This window comes from Aphanomyces astaci (genome assembly GCF_000520075.1).
Source record: "Aphanomyces astaci strain APO3 unplaced genomic scaffold supercont1.28, whole genome shotgun sequence".
Classification (NCBI taxonomy): domain Eukaryota; phylum Oomycota; class Saprolegniomycetes; order Saprolegniales; family Verrucalvaceae; genus Aphanomyces; species Aphanomyces astaci.
In genome coordinates, this window is record NW_009798291.1 from 1 (window position 1) to 14,094 (window position 14,094).

Here is a 14,094-nt window from a genome sequence, read left to right on the forward strand (position 1 = left end):
GTGTGCGTTGGCTGTCAAGGTCGACGAATTCGTAACTTTCGATGCACCTGCAAGTTGCACGAACTGTGTGGGGTACGCGTACACTTGAAAAGCAAGCAAGCACGTCGAAGGGCGAGACACACTGCCTCACGGGGGTTTCGCTGCGTAACACATTACTGGTACAACAACATGAGTTCTGTAGTCATTAATGACGCAAACAACGCTAACCACACCGTACATTGGGCCAGTTTACTCTGCAACGCGGTGCCAACTCCTGCCTTTGCATAGCATTCCCATGCCAATTGCAAAAGTAAGGTCGACGGAGAAATTCGTAACTTTAATTTTGTATTGAATTTTGAAATGTGAGCCACGGAGCAGTTTGGCACATATATTTTACCAACTAATTCGACGAGAATGCTCAGATTATTCTCTTTCACCTCCACTAATCTGCACGCCAATCGGAGGTGAGGAAGTTCAGTTTTGCATCTCAAGTACGACGATAAATCATTTGGGTTTAAAGTATTGTGCTTTCGAGTGTTGTGGCGTGGTTCTCGTTGGAATTTAAATCGATTTGATTGGCTACTTCAGATGAGCTCAAAATTATTAACCAATCAAAACCATCTAAATTAAATTCAACCAATCAGATCGATTGTGGAGCGGTTTGGTCGGCGCGATTCGATTGCACCCCCTCCCCAAATATTTGTATCAAATCGACAATACGAGACGGATGATCTTGGAAGAGCGAGCCCCTTACAAATACTATGAATGAGTGATTGTGAATTCCGCTGAAATTTTCACTTTTGGATCGGTTTGGCCCTGCTTGATTTGCGCCGGTTTCTGTGGACATCACTGTTAATATTAATCATATTTTCGCCACGGATAATTTTTAGCCGGCACCGGCTCGAAATATAGTTTGCGCCGGTTTCTGAAGTCCTCCGGCGAAATGTCAGTACATACACAACTCGTCAAAATGTAAATGTCGGCATGTCCACTACGACTGATCAGGATTAAAGCCATAGACTGGTAACAACTATCTATGCATCTAGACGGAAGCTATATTGTCGCCTAGCACGAGTACAATCAGCCAGTACCCAAGCGACACTATAAGTGCCACTGTAAAGAGCGAGAACGCGAGGCCGACTTTCAAGAAGTCCTGGACTTCGAGGTACGGCTCGCCGTGGTCGTCCAACACGAGCAGCGAGTTGATGTTAGGAAACGAGGCAAACGGCAAGCCCATGGCTACACATCCGTTTGAGGATATATATATATATATATATATATTAGTACCTGCCGATATCGCCAACGCACAGCTGATCACGGGGATTTGGGGCTGCCCGATTTCAATGCTCAGCTGCACAATGATGGGCAGCAGAATCAAAGACGCCACCGTGTGCGAAATGAACGTGGTGAGCCCAAGCACGAGCATGCACAGCAGCACAGTCGTGAGCCACACGCTGCCGCTTGGAAGCGCTTGGATCAGCGAGTGACTCAACGTCCCGAGTAGCCCCGAGCGCTGCACCGCCTACCGTCTAGTGTCATATATATATAAATATATATATATGACGCACCTCGCCCAAGACACTGCCCCCGCCAATGAGAAACAATATGTGCCACGAGAACGAATTGAAGTCAAACTGACTCAAAATCCCCGTCCCAAACAAACTGATCTAGTGGCTAGTTGTGAGCTAATAGTATATATATATATATCTGTACCATGAGAAGAAGCGAGATGATGGACATATCGCCCACTGTGGGGGCGATGAGTGTGAACAGCGCCCACAGCACGATCGTCGACACTGTGAGCAGAACCACGGCCACGTGCACTCGGGTCACGCGCTGCTTCTGGTCGTACACGATTTGAGGAATGTACTTGACGTCCGACGGGTTGAACGCCCACAGCAAGAACAGCCAGCACTATCAAAGATAATAATATATCAAAGAAATATAGAAAAAATATATATTTCTTAAACGTACCAAAATAGTCGACAGGATGCAAAATGGCACTGCGATCATCATCCATTGCCCAAACGAAACGACATACCCCGCCTTATCCAAGTACGATTGCGCCAGCGTGTTCTATTCATAGAATAAAGATAAATAATATATATATATATATATATATATATTATTGTAAATATGACAAGAATCATGCGAAATAACTCGTGTACCTGCAAGGATGCGATGGGGGTCATCATACCGCCCAAATTGCACGCAAAGGCGAGTCCAATGAGCAGCGTCTTCACATACGGGCTGTGATGCGGAAAGTCTCGGATGATTGGCAGCAGCACCTGGTTTCAACGAAAATATTAATATATATATATATATATATATATATATAGCACATACCGAGACACACTGCCTCACGGGGGCGGTGTGGTTGTTGATCCACATGGACAAGAACAGCCCCATGAGCATGATCGCGAGCAGGAACAGGCGGGGACTCTTCTTGAAGCGACGTTGTAAGAAGGCGGCAATGTACAGCTCAATCTGACACTTGGACAGCGCAGCCGAAATCGAAAACCTGCCACGTCCATCGTAATATTTAAATATATATATATCTCACGAGATAGAGTAATATGTCGTATGCATACCCTCCCATGATCAAAATGGTCGTGTGGTTCACCAAGAGCGACGTAACTTCCTTGGCCGCACTCTCTACAATCGACCAAATTAAATATATATTAATATATATTGTCGATTTGATATACAAATATTTGGGGAGGGGATGCAATCGAATCACGCCGACCAAACCGCTCCACAATCGATCTGATTGGTTGAATTTCATTGAGAAGGTTTTGATTGGATAATAATGTTGACCTCATCTGAGGTAGCCAATCAAATCGATTTAAATTCCAACGAGAAAAAACACGCCACAACGAAATTTCACTCGAAAGCACAACATATATATATATATACGAGACGTACTTGCATCCAATAGCACATTTGGGTGCTGCTTATCGTTCAAAATGCGCAAAAACACAACGAGAACCGGCACCAAGAGCGACGTGGCGAAGTACGGAAGGGCCTCCGACACCCACAGCGACGTGATAAACACGAGCATGGCCAAGCAGCGTTGCTGCACTCCTTTCTCTACCATTCATTCACACGAGTGGCTTGATAAGTATATATTTCTTGAAATACAATAATATATATATATACTATGAATCCTACCTCCGGGAATCGGGATCGCAAGCAACAACCCAAAGAGCACACACGAAATCACAAACGGCACCGCTTTCACCTATGACAACACATGTTTCATCCACCATTATCGACGAGCACATACCTTTCGGAGAAGCGAGTCCTGGCCCCCTTGCTGCCGCTTCATGCGCTGCTCCAAGTTTCCCGCCTCCAGCTTGTCCCTACATCCCCTTGTCATTCGCTCATATGAGGTAAAAGTTGTTACTTGGATGTCATCGAGAAAAGGCGCTCCAGCAGCGCGTCAATGTCGTGGGACGCGTAGAACTCTTCGTGGTTGAGCTGCTTGACGAACGCGTCGAGCGTGTCGCCGCCGGTGGTTTTGTCAAACTTTTTCACGATTTTGCGAAACCCGGTGTGGTTCAAGTTGACGAACTGCTTGAGATCGATGAGCGTGTCGTAGCAGTCCTGGATCCCGGCGAACCCGCGGTCCACTTCGTGAGACGTCGTGCGCGGCTTGGAGCTGACGTGCCCGTGGGACTCCTTGTCCTCGTCGCGCAGCATGCTCTCAAAGTCCTTGACGATCTTGGCCAAGTGCGTTACTTTGCTGCGGTAAAACTCGTTGGCGTCGGCGATGTTGGCGTTGGTCATGTCCCAGAACTCGCGCTTGGCGTCCTCAATGTTGTCCAGGTTCAAGTCCACTTGGGGCGACAGTAGCGGCGTCGACTCGTCCCCCCCCCCTTGCGATGCCCTGGCCTTGCTCTTCCCACTGGACGTCAAGGACAATGACTTGTCGGATGATGAAAACGATGTCACACTCGGTGGTCGCGGCAAGTCGGCGACACCCTGGGTCTTGGACTTCTTGTCCACTTTCTCCTGTTTGCGTTGCCCGCGCTCGATCTCGAACGCCACGCGCTTGATCAACCGCTTCAGCTTCTTGTACTGCACGTAGTACTGGCGCCACTGCACATTCGCAGTCAGCTCCAACTGCTTCCCAAACTTCATCGCGCAACGTCCACCCTTTCTTTCGTCGAGTGGCGCAGCTTTGGATACACGGATCTAGTAGTACTACTATTTCGATTCGTTCCTTTTTTTTAGTAGTACTACACAGCCACTGATTGGTTAATCCAATTTTAGGAGTATTTGATTGGCTTCAATCGTTGAATATTAGCCAATTAGCACGTCCGAACGAGCAGCAGTTGTTCGATTCGAAACACAACCCCGTAGCCAAATCTGGAAACTTAGATCCATGTGCCGCCCGCAGGAGCCGAATCCTCATGCGATGGAAGACAAGGGAAGGAATATAGTTGTTAGCATCGCTATTAGAGCACCTAATTGCCTTAGTCGTTCTTGCGGCCGTTGGGGTCGGTGAGAAACTTGGCGTACAGCAGGTTGTCGCGGCTGGCGTCGATCGATCCCATCACCGTCACGGCGAAGAACGCGATGCTGACGAGCAGCACCGAGGTCCACAGAATGACTTGGTACTCTGCGATGTTGTCCATCGTAAGCGGGGTTGGTAGGGTCCCGTTGGTCCCGTTCGCAGCAAGGGCGACCCCGTTCTGAGACAGCTGGCGGACTAACGCTGTCAGTTCCTTTGGGTCGACTTGAATCGACCGAGAAAGTTTCACAATCTGAAAGCCCACTTGGCCATACTTCGCCTTCAACGCCGCTTGAAACTCTTCTACGGAGGATTGAATAGCGGATTGGGCCGACGCTTGCTTGGAGGGATCCAACGCGGAGAGGTCGGCGATGGACGCAACGAAGATGCCCTTTGTGTGAGCTTCGCGAGGGTGAGTCTGGAGGGTCTCCACGATGCGATGGACGTTGGCCAATTCTTGAACAAACTTCGTGTCCGCGTCGTTTTCTCGGTCGAGCAGGTCAAGGGAGCTCCAAATGCCATCTTCCTTCGACGAAGACGCAGGAATGGCGGCCAGGAGCGCCTCGTTCGTCAAGCTGCACAATTCCCCGATGCAGGCGACGACGTTGTCGGCGTGCTTCTGCTTGAGCCCTTCCGCCATGGCATTCACGAGATGCGGCAATTGACTCAGCGATGCTTCTTGGAGATTCACGGTCTTCTGGAATGCGTAGTCGCCCTTGTCCACATTTACGTCGGTCGCGACGTTTTCCAAAACGATGAAACCAAACGCGTTGGTGTGCGCAAACAAGTCGGCGACGACGGGGAATTGGTCCGTTTGACTGACGACGGCTAGAGGTAGGGCGAGCGATGCCATGGCAAGGCGCGTGAGAGACATGGTGCTGGCATCGGCGGAGGATTTAACCTCCGATCCCTTCACCAGGTTGGACTCGCTGAACTTGATCAAGACCTCGGACGACGAGACGAGGGCGGCAAGCGCCATAAGGAGGGCCGTGGGTTTCATCATTGGGCTCACTTCGAAATCTACAAAAGTGTGCCAAGAATAGGGAGAAGTTCAACCGGTTAATTATCCGTATCCGTCACACATCCTCTAGTAGTACTACTAGTTGCAGTACTGTAAAAATCCTCAGGACCTCATCTGCTTGCTATTTACTGTTAGTACTATTATTAATAATAGTAGTAGGCAATTTCATCTTTGGTTCCACATGACGACACCCAAAGTACTCGTCGTGGGGTCCATCAACGCGGACATCTTCTTGGATGTCCCTCGCATTCCCCTCCTCGGCGAGACGCTGGCAGCGACGGGATCGCGATGCCTCGTCGGCGGGAAGGGAGCGAACCAAGCTGTGGCGGCACGGCGCTCCAACGTAGACACGAGTTTCATGTGCCAGTTTGGCTACGATCATGCCAAGCTAATGCAAGAATACCTGGCTGGGGCCGACGTCACCATTGACGCGTCCAGTACAGTTCATACCCAAACGGTGTCCGGGCAAGCGATCATCTTCTTGGTCCCCTCCGGTGACAACTCGATTGTGATCTTACCTGGAGCGAATGCAGTGTGGCCGGCGGCACTGTCGCCACAGATGCAGCAAAGCGTCAGTGACGCCTCGGTCGTGCTACTGCAGTGTGAAATCCCAGCGTCCGTGAACCGCTTGATCGCAGAACACGCCAAAGCGGTCGGCACGACTGTGTTGTGGGACTTGGGCGGCGAAGAGCGCGACGTGGACGACGAGTTCCTCCGACTGGTGGACTATGTGTGCCCCAACGAAACGGAGCTTCGACGCTGCGTCCACTCACCGCACGCCCTCGACACCCTCGACGCTGTGCTGGACGCCGCCCGAACGCTGCAGCGCCGCGGCGACATGGCCGTGCTCGTCACTCGCGGAAGCGACGGCTCCGTCTTGATCGCCAAGGACGGCAGCGTGCATGTCCAGCCGTCGTTCGACGTCCCCGTGCGCGACACGACAGGCGCCGGCGACTGCTTTCGAGGAGCGTTCGCTGCCCAGCTCGCCCAGAACGCCACTGTCGCGCAGAGTTTGCGGTACGCGGCAGCCAGCAGCGCGCTTTGCGTGCAACGAGATGGAGCGACCATGCCAACGCACGCCGAAACACTTGCATTTTTGAAACTCTCAAGTATTTAAACGCTAAACTACTTGTACAGTTTGCGAAACTCGTCGTTGGATTTCATGTGTGTACTTGGGTCGACTTCATGACGTGGCGCCGCCACCACCACCGGACGAGTGCCACCACTTTGCCCATCATCTCGGAATGGTTGGTTCACTTTCGGGGCTTTGAGGCTTCGTGGCACCATTGAAAACGCCAGTCTAGTACACCATAGTATGATGAGCCCTGCATATATATATATATATATATATCTTGAAAATTCGCCAATAACTTCCGAAATTCGCACTAATCAATATTGAATCCCGTTGGAGTTCTAATTGGTAGGATATACATGACTTTTGAGCCAATCAAATCCACTCAAAATTTTGGATTAGCCAATAGCGTCGATTCGTGATTCGATTCGACATAGGGGTCTGGAAATCTGTACTGAATCCACAATATATATATATACCTTGGTTTCTTGTGCATAGTAGTGTCGGACTCTGGCAGGGCAGCTCTGGGCTGGTCCGGTTTGTTCTTGTGCTGTTTCTGGGTGGATTTGGTTTTGGCCTGCTGCTCTAGCATTTCCACGACGCTGAACCGCGCCCGCTTTACTAGCACCTTGGCGCCGTCCACATGGACATTGGTACTGCCAAGCATCTGCAATATGGCGTCCACGTTGTCCTACGACGCAGCATTAGCATGCCCATGATGATTCCTGCATTGAATACGCGATGGCTCGAACCTCGGGGGTAAACTCGACGAGGCCATATATGTTTTTCTTTTGCTTTCGCCCCAAGATCATGGCCGACTTGGCATTTCCAAACTAACATCACCACATGAGACGAAAACACTTACTTATCGCTATTGTACCTTTGCAAATGCAGAGAGGAGCGACGATTCCGACGTCGCATCGCCGAATCCACTCACGTAAATGGTAGACCCGTTGGTCTTCCATACACCGTCCTTGACCACCGGCGGCTTCCTGCATGAGACTAGTCAGTGCCATCATGCAATATGCAACACCAGACTTGGTGGGCGGGTGGGATGGCTTGATGTTCAGTGGAGTGCCGTGGAACGGTTGCTTGTCCAGCTTCAACGCACATTCGGCCCCCGCCTAGGTGGAGTGTATTGTCAGGTTCCTGATATATATATATATATAGAGGTAATATTTATAGATAGATATTACCTCTGAATCAAATTCAACGTAGGCCATGCCTCTGGACGCTTGGCTTTCTCGATTTCGCAGTAGCATGCGCACGTCCGTCACGTGTCCACACTACGTACACAACCATTTACTCCATATACTAGTCACTGACTACTACTACTACTAGTATTACTAGCATACATACCGACGCAAACAGGTCGAGCAGGTCGTCTTTTGTAATGGCCTTGTCCAGTTCACACAGAAACACAGTTTTGTTGGTGTCGTCCGAGAGGCGCTGCTTCTTGTACTCGGCTTGTCGCCTGTCCAGTACTTCTTTCTTCCCAGTCTTGGATCCATCTTCCGCCGCCAAGAGTCTCTTCCTGCTCTCCGACTTGTCGGAGGAACTAACCTCTGACACGTAGTACTGGCGAAGGAGCAGTGCGTAGTGCCGCTTGGCTTCGATCCAGAACTGGACGTGATCGCCCAGTTCCCGCTCAAACACCACCCACGCTTCGGCCAGCACCACCGGGTAGTCGGTCGCTGCCGCCACGCCGCGCTTGAAGTACCCGCGGGTCTCTTCGACGGTTCCTCCCACGCGAAGGCACTCGGAGATGCAGCTCTGCCACGCACACACCTCGTGGCTGCGATGCTGCAGCACTTCGTCCCAGAGTTCGACCCACCTTGGCTGCAGTCCACTCGTTCGTTGAACAATGGGCTCGCACTTGGACTCGTACATCAACAAGGCGCATTTCCCCACCACCCAGTCCCCCATTGCGGCCTAACGGTGTCTCAGGGTCAACATGATGACGTGATCGGTACCTTGGACATCGTGAAGGCTTGAAGCAGCACCTCATGCGATCCCGATCGCCGCACGGCGTCGCAGAACGCGAGCAGCACTTCCAGCCGCTTCTCCTGGTCCAGTGGGGACGGCTGTCGTCCACACAAGTCGGCGCCCACTTGATGAATGGCCTCGGCAGAAGTCGACCCCTCCATCTCCATCGACACGAACAACGCCACCCACGGCGCCGACTCGAACGGCACGTTGCGCACGGCTCGCTTGGCCACGTCCAAACACTTCATGCGCTTGTCTTGCAGAAACGTCAGGTACCGCCCCCACAGCTCGCCACTCAAGCACACGGCCGCCACACTGCGCTCCAGCACCGAGACCACAACACCGCATCCCAATGTACTCACGCGGGACACGACAAAGTTGGCGTACTCGAGCCACAATGTCTGAAGTGCGCTGACATCTGCCGCGTCTGCCTTGTCCAGGTTGCGTTCAAAGGTCTGCATCTTGGCCAGAAGGGGGCTGGCAGAGTGGATGCGACGTTGGATGGAGTCCTGTTCGCCGGTAAAGTCGGCAGGGTTCGGTTGGTACTGACTCCATGCGCGGTACTCGGACAGCACGCGGTCGCTGCCTTCAAAGTACGGATTCAACAATTGCCCTTGGTAGCTGGACCTGACGCGGGCGTTCAGCGTCGCGGCGTCGTCGATGGAGTCCGTGAGGAAGGCCCGGTACAAGTGGTACACGTTCTCGCACTCGGTCCAGTGGGAGCCCAACGCACGAAGCACGACTGACCACCTTACTTCCGCGTCCTTTGCATCGTCGTCGTCCAAATCGTCGACGTATTTGTAGTACAAGGCCGGCAATAGGTAGTCTTGGAACGCCTCGGGCAGCTTCTCCGGGTTCAGCTCGATGTACTGCAGCCACAGCTCCAACGACAGTGGGAAGGCCTCGTGGAAGCGCTCAAACTGTTGCTCCAGCTGCGACGCATACACACGATCGCCCGACAACGCACTGAGCGCACTGAGGTGAAGGTTGTAGTCGTAGGGGTTTTCACAGCTCTTGCACACTGCTTCCATGACGAGTTTGTGCTTGTCAGAGCTTTCGACCGACTCCTCCCCCACGTCTCCCTCGTCGTCGCTGTCGAACGACGAGCTGCTGCTGCTGCCATCGTCCATGTCCTTCATGGCGGCGTATCCGGATAATAAAGTCCATGTACGGATAGTACTACAGTGCTACTACTACTACGTATTAATAGTATTAATAATAAGTCCAGTAATACTACATTGTACTAGTAAGCTACTACTAGTACAACGTAGTATTACTGGACTTACTACTATTACTAGTACTATTACTACACATACTAGATGAGATGTCCTCCCCTGTGGTGATCAACATCAAAACTGATTGCAAACACACTCAAAGTCCACTTACTTGAAAGCGTAGTATTACGCAGAAGAATCACATTTCATGCATAAAATCCTAACTAACGCTAGTAGTCTTGATCCTTGGTAGTAGTACTAGACACAGTCAAAGACGACCAGTCTATCTCTTCTTGGCCAGCATTTGCTGCTCGTGCCACCACCACGTCTTGACTGTTCCATCGTGCGAACACGATGCCATCAGCGCCTGCTTTTCTTGCCACTACAACCCCCATATGTATCCATACACTAGAATTCCTTGTGTACGTTACCTTGGCACTGTACGTGACGCCGCTGTGGCCAAGCAACTTTTCCAGCAATTTACCCGTCGCCACGTCCCACACGTACACCGCCCCATCCTCCGATCCACTACATTCCCAAATCTCGGCAAAAAAAAAACCTCCCAAAAGACATACTCGACGACGCACGTACCCAAGCACAAACGCTTCCCTGGGCCCAAACGACGCCCGCACCACGTTCTTGGCCGTATTTTGATGTCCCTTGAAGCGCTGCAAAGGTCGTTGCTCCGTCGCGATCGACGGCGCTGGATTCTTGGTGTCCTTCGTGGACAACGCCGTGCGGGGATGCGTGAGCATGCGCATGTCCCACAGCCGGTTGCTGTTGTTCCTCGATCCGGTGAGGACGAACAGCCCGTTGGATGATAGCGACACGGACGTCACTTCCCCCAGCGTCTGCCGCACCGTGTGCACGCACAGCCCACTCAAAATATCCCAAAACCGAACCTATCAATATCCGAAATATATTTATATATATATCTTCAACAACATACCGTGCCATCCTTGGACCCGCTCACGACCAGATTCGCATGCCGATTGAACTGCGCGTCGCACACGGACGCGCTGTGGCCAACGAACGTCTACATAGATTGCATTGTTAGTATTACTATCGTCACCGAGAGTTGTACTAGTACTAGTACTAGTATTACTAGTAGTCGACTACCTTGACCACAGCGCCCGTTTGGATGTCAAACAGCCGCACCGTTTGGTCGTACCCGCCCGTGACCAAGTGCGTTTCGTTCGGGTGGATATTGACCTGTGAAAATTTATACATCCCGTGGGTGTTGACCTGTGATAATTTATATATATAAATATTGATAATACCGTGTACACGTCGCCGGAATGGCCCGTGAGGGTAGAGATGCAGTCCGAGTTGTTGGACGGCGGCGGGTTGCTGGCTCCGTCGACGTCCCCCAAGTACGAGATGGCGTTCCGGACGTTCCACACCTTGACTGTGCCGTCCCCCGACGCAGAGTACACGTGGTCGCCAGCACTGTTGGCACTCAAGTACCATATACGCGACGAATGACCATGCAAGTCCCACGCCACCTGCCACGAAATATATCGCATCAAGTCTTCTCATTATATATATATTTCAATCGGCGCACCGTGTTGATGGGTTGTCCGTGGCGCGGCTCGGTGCTCCACAGCTTGATCAGGTTGTCACTCGACCCTGATGCAATGTACGTGCCCTCGCGGCCCACAAACGTCACGCACTAGATAAATATATATATCACAACAATGCAAGACTATTGATATATATATATATATCAGCCAAACAAGTGCACAACGTACGTACTTTGACGTTTTGGCTGTGTCCGACAAAGGTCGTCTTGACCGCGTTTGGAAGCACTTGGCACTCAAAGTCTCGCAGCAGCGTCGACACTTTGGGCACGGTCTTGGGATGGTATCGGCTGAACTCCATCTGGTACGCGACGCTCTGATGCAGCAGGTTCACGAGGCGGTTGTCGGGGATGTTGACGTTCTCTGTGGGCACCGCGTCCAGCTCAAAAGTGGCCTTGAGTTGTTCGGCCAGCTTTTCGCGTGACTTGACCACGCCTTCCCAGTCTCGAAACGACTCAACTTCGGTGATGGACTTGCACGTGAGCAGATAGCACAGGTCCTTGAACTCTTGGCGCCCGCTGACCTTCTCCATGGGCTTCAAGTGCGTGGTCAAGTACGTGAATGCTTTCTGATACTCTTGTCGATCGATGAGCTCCAAGTACTCTTCTTTGCACACGGCGTACAGGAACCCAAGACCTTGTTGTGAATGGAACTTGACCTTGCGCAGGTTCGAGTTTTTGTGGATCATCTTCGCGACCAAGTCCCAGTCGCCTTCCTTGATGCTCTTGCTGATCTTACGCACCATCTCTCGCTCTTGATGCTTCTCCATGATCTTGACGTTCGCTTCGTCCAAGATCGTCGCCGATGCACTCGTATAGCCTTCGTTTTGAAGGTACTGCACGATGAGCCGCAAAATGTCTTCTTTGATCTCTTCCGACTTGGCATCGAACGTCGCCTCGGGTGCAATCGACGTCACGTGTTTGTCCACAAGCTTGAACGACGACCATTCGTCCTGAGTGCTCATTTTCGTCGCAACGCCCTTCCTTGACGATGCCGCGTGCGCAGAGTCCTGACCGTGGTCGACCAATGTCCTTGGAATACTATCTTCCCACGTCAAATGAATTCCCAGTGCCGGATACTGTGGTAGTATGCGGATAATTTGTTACTTTACACAATTTTGCGGTTAATTTCGAAAAATATCTGGTATATTTCGTGGAATCCCATTTAAATTTGCTTCATTATATTTCGCGACTTCGGCATTTAATTTCGTGGGAAAGTCGAATTCACTCATTATATTTCGTGGACTGCCAGTATATTTCGTGATTTGCTCAGTTAGATTCGCAAACATCCAATATATTTCTGTACTACTAATCCTTGTTGTGGCAAATGTATTAATATTAATAGTAGCACATTTAGTAGCACTACAATGGCCTACTGTACCAAGATGCACCAAGCTTTTTGTTGACTGTGAATCCGATTGTTTGTGTTCGATTGACAAAAACAGAAACCATCGATATTGACGGTTTCTTGGACGGATTGATTAGTACTACTGTATACAAGGAGTATGTGCGTGCATCCGGTTGATTATCCGTTATTTCTGATTTCCCCCAGAACATTTTTACCTTTCGGTTCCCCAGCAGGAGTGGCACCCCTTCTGAGGGGGAATTGGTCAGCAGAGCAGCATATGTGTGCGCAGATCACCTCAAGAACGACGACGCTTGCAACATTCCTTCCTATTTACAGCAGAGAATGTCCGCGCCATTCAAGAGCTCAATCTTGAGTTGATATTGAACTTGTGAATGGCGCGGACATGCTGGCCTCGGTTTGATCGGCGGTGAGGGGTGAGGGATACCATCGCCGCATCATCGAGTAACGGTACATTGACTGTCAACAACTGATGTGAATGCAACTGACAAAAGCAACGTAGACTCAGATAGATACACGCAGCTAGTTGTATCTCATCCTTGCACAACTCAATACTGGAATGTGTTTGTCAAAAAACCCTAAGAAGTCGGTGCAACATGGAATGGATCTTCAGTGATGAAGTAATATGTAGTTACATGTACATCTTCGTCTATGATCACACTACAATCGCGCACGAAGCTTGCAGCGGAAGGCGTCGTACCGGGTATTCTGGAAACCCCGCGTAATCGCCGCCAAGAAAGCATCGACATGGCCTAACATTACTGTTACTGTAGTTTCGCGCATGACGTGCTGCAACATTTCGGTCAGAGTACTTGGTCAATTCTCAAAATAGCATAAGCTTATGGTACTATGGTGCACGTTACCTATAAACTACCAACTTTTCATAAAATTTTCTGACTTCTATTTCATTCTTCGAAGCATTCATTACTCCAAATTTCAGCAAATTGAGACGTAGAATCGACAGATCTCAATCGGATAGTTGTCATACTTCAAGTCAGACATACACCAATTGATCAGTTGCTCAATCTATAACCAAGTGATCGGTTATAATGTAGACAACCCCTATTATACACAATATATGTATGTCAACGAACAGGAAGGCATTAATTCATCCCAAGATCTAATGTGGTGAAGAAATTCTACGTCTCAGATTCAAATTTGGTGATTAATTGGTCCAGAAATAGATATTTAACCTAACGTTAGCAGTATTTTACAGCATGGATATATTTGGCCATAGGAGGGGTGGCCGCTGGGATGTACAGTATCTTGATTTTTGTATTTGACTGTTATCCGTATATAGTATCCGGAGGCTGGTACTGGTAGTTGGAAGTTTTTAGATGACGTGCACCATAGTACAGTAC

General features: G+C 50.3%; 5 protein-coding genes across 13 annotated transcripts; 2 read left to right on the plus strand and 3 right to left on the minus strand.

Moving 5' to 3' along the window:
- Positions 1 to 950: 950 nt before the first annotated feature.
- H257_10364 (hypothetical protein) lies at positions 951 to 4,173 on the minus strand. The gene is made up of 12 exons (XM_009836881.1): positions 3,386 to 4,173; positions 3,266 to 3,341; positions 3,151 to 3,220; positions 2,905 to 3,069; positions 2,571 to 2,634; positions 2,326 to 2,500; positions 2,148 to 2,267; positions 1,954 to 2,055; positions 1,693 to 1,893; positions 1,548 to 1,646; positions 1,267 to 1,501; positions 951 to 1,218 (listed from the first exon to the last, which is right to left on the minus strand). Exons 1-12 carry the CDS (start codon positions 4,120 to 4,122, stop codon positions 1,022 to 1,024), a joined length of 2,241 nt encoding a protein of 746 aa, XP_009835183.1. The 5' UTR covers positions 4,123 to 4,173; the 3' UTR covers positions 951 to 1,021.
- Positions 4,174 to 4,400: 227 nt separating this feature from the next.
- Positions 4,401 to 5,515, plus strand: H257_10365 (hypothetical protein). Its single transcript, XM_009836882.1, has one exon. The coding sequence runs from the start codon at positions 4,935 to 4,937 to the stop codon at positions 5,325 to 5,327; it is 393 nt and encodes a 130-aa protein (XP_009835184.1). The 5' UTR covers positions 4,401 to 4,934; the 3' UTR covers positions 5,328 to 5,515.
- Positions 5,516 to 5,619: 104 nt separating this feature from the next.
- Positions 5,620 to 9,773, minus strand: H257_10366. 2 transcript variants are annotated; one of them, XM_009836884.1, is made up of 8 exons: positions 8,562 to 9,773; positions 7,948 to 8,520; positions 7,785 to 7,874; positions 7,627 to 7,712; positions 7,469 to 7,580; positions 7,341 to 7,421; positions 7,068 to 7,279; positions 5,620 to 6,816 (listed from the first exon to the last, which is right to left on the minus strand). In XM_009836884.1, exons 1-8 carry the CDS (start codon positions 9,711 to 9,713, stop codon positions 6,642 to 6,644), a joined length of 2,481 nt encoding a protein of 826 aa, XP_009835186.1. In that variant the 5' UTR covers positions 9,714 to 9,773; the 3' UTR covers positions 5,620 to 6,641. The 2 variants fall into 2 exon arrangements, with proteins under 2 accessions (XP_009835186.1, XP_009835185.1); XM_009836883.1 differs by having other exon boundaries at positions 7,469 to 7,712.
- On the plus strand, positions 5,675 to 6,845 carry H257_10367 (ribokinase). The gene has a single exon (XM_009836885.1). The coding sequence runs from the start codon at positions 5,698 to 5,700 to the stop codon at positions 6,631 to 6,633; it is 936 nt and encodes a 311-aa protein (XP_009835187.1). The 5' UTR covers positions 5,675 to 5,697; the 3' UTR covers positions 6,634 to 6,845.
- Positions 9,774 to 9,951: 178 nt separating the features above from the next.
- H257_10368 (hypothetical protein) lies at positions 9,952 to 12,416 on the minus strand. Of its 8 annotated transcripts, XM_009836887.1 has the most exons (8): positions 11,544 to 12,416; positions 11,353 to 11,460; positions 11,069 to 11,293; positions 10,908 to 11,000; positions 10,738 to 10,824; positions 10,380 to 10,690; positions 10,220 to 10,316; positions 9,952 to 10,170 (listed from the first exon to the last, which is right to left on the minus strand). In XM_009836887.1, exons 1-8 carry the CDS (start codon positions 12,330 to 12,332, stop codon positions 10,072 to 10,074), a joined length of 1,809 nt encoding a protein of 602 aa, XP_009835189.1. In that variant the 5' UTR covers positions 12,333 to 12,416; the 3' UTR covers positions 9,952 to 10,071. The 8 variants fall into 8 exon arrangements, with proteins under 8 accessions (XP_009835189.1, XP_009835188.1, XP_009835191.1 ...); XM_009836886.1 differs by having other exon boundaries at positions 9,952 to 10,316; XM_009836889.1 differs by having other exon boundaries at positions 10,220 to 10,690.
- Positions 12,417 to 14,094: the final 1,678 nt, after the last annotated feature.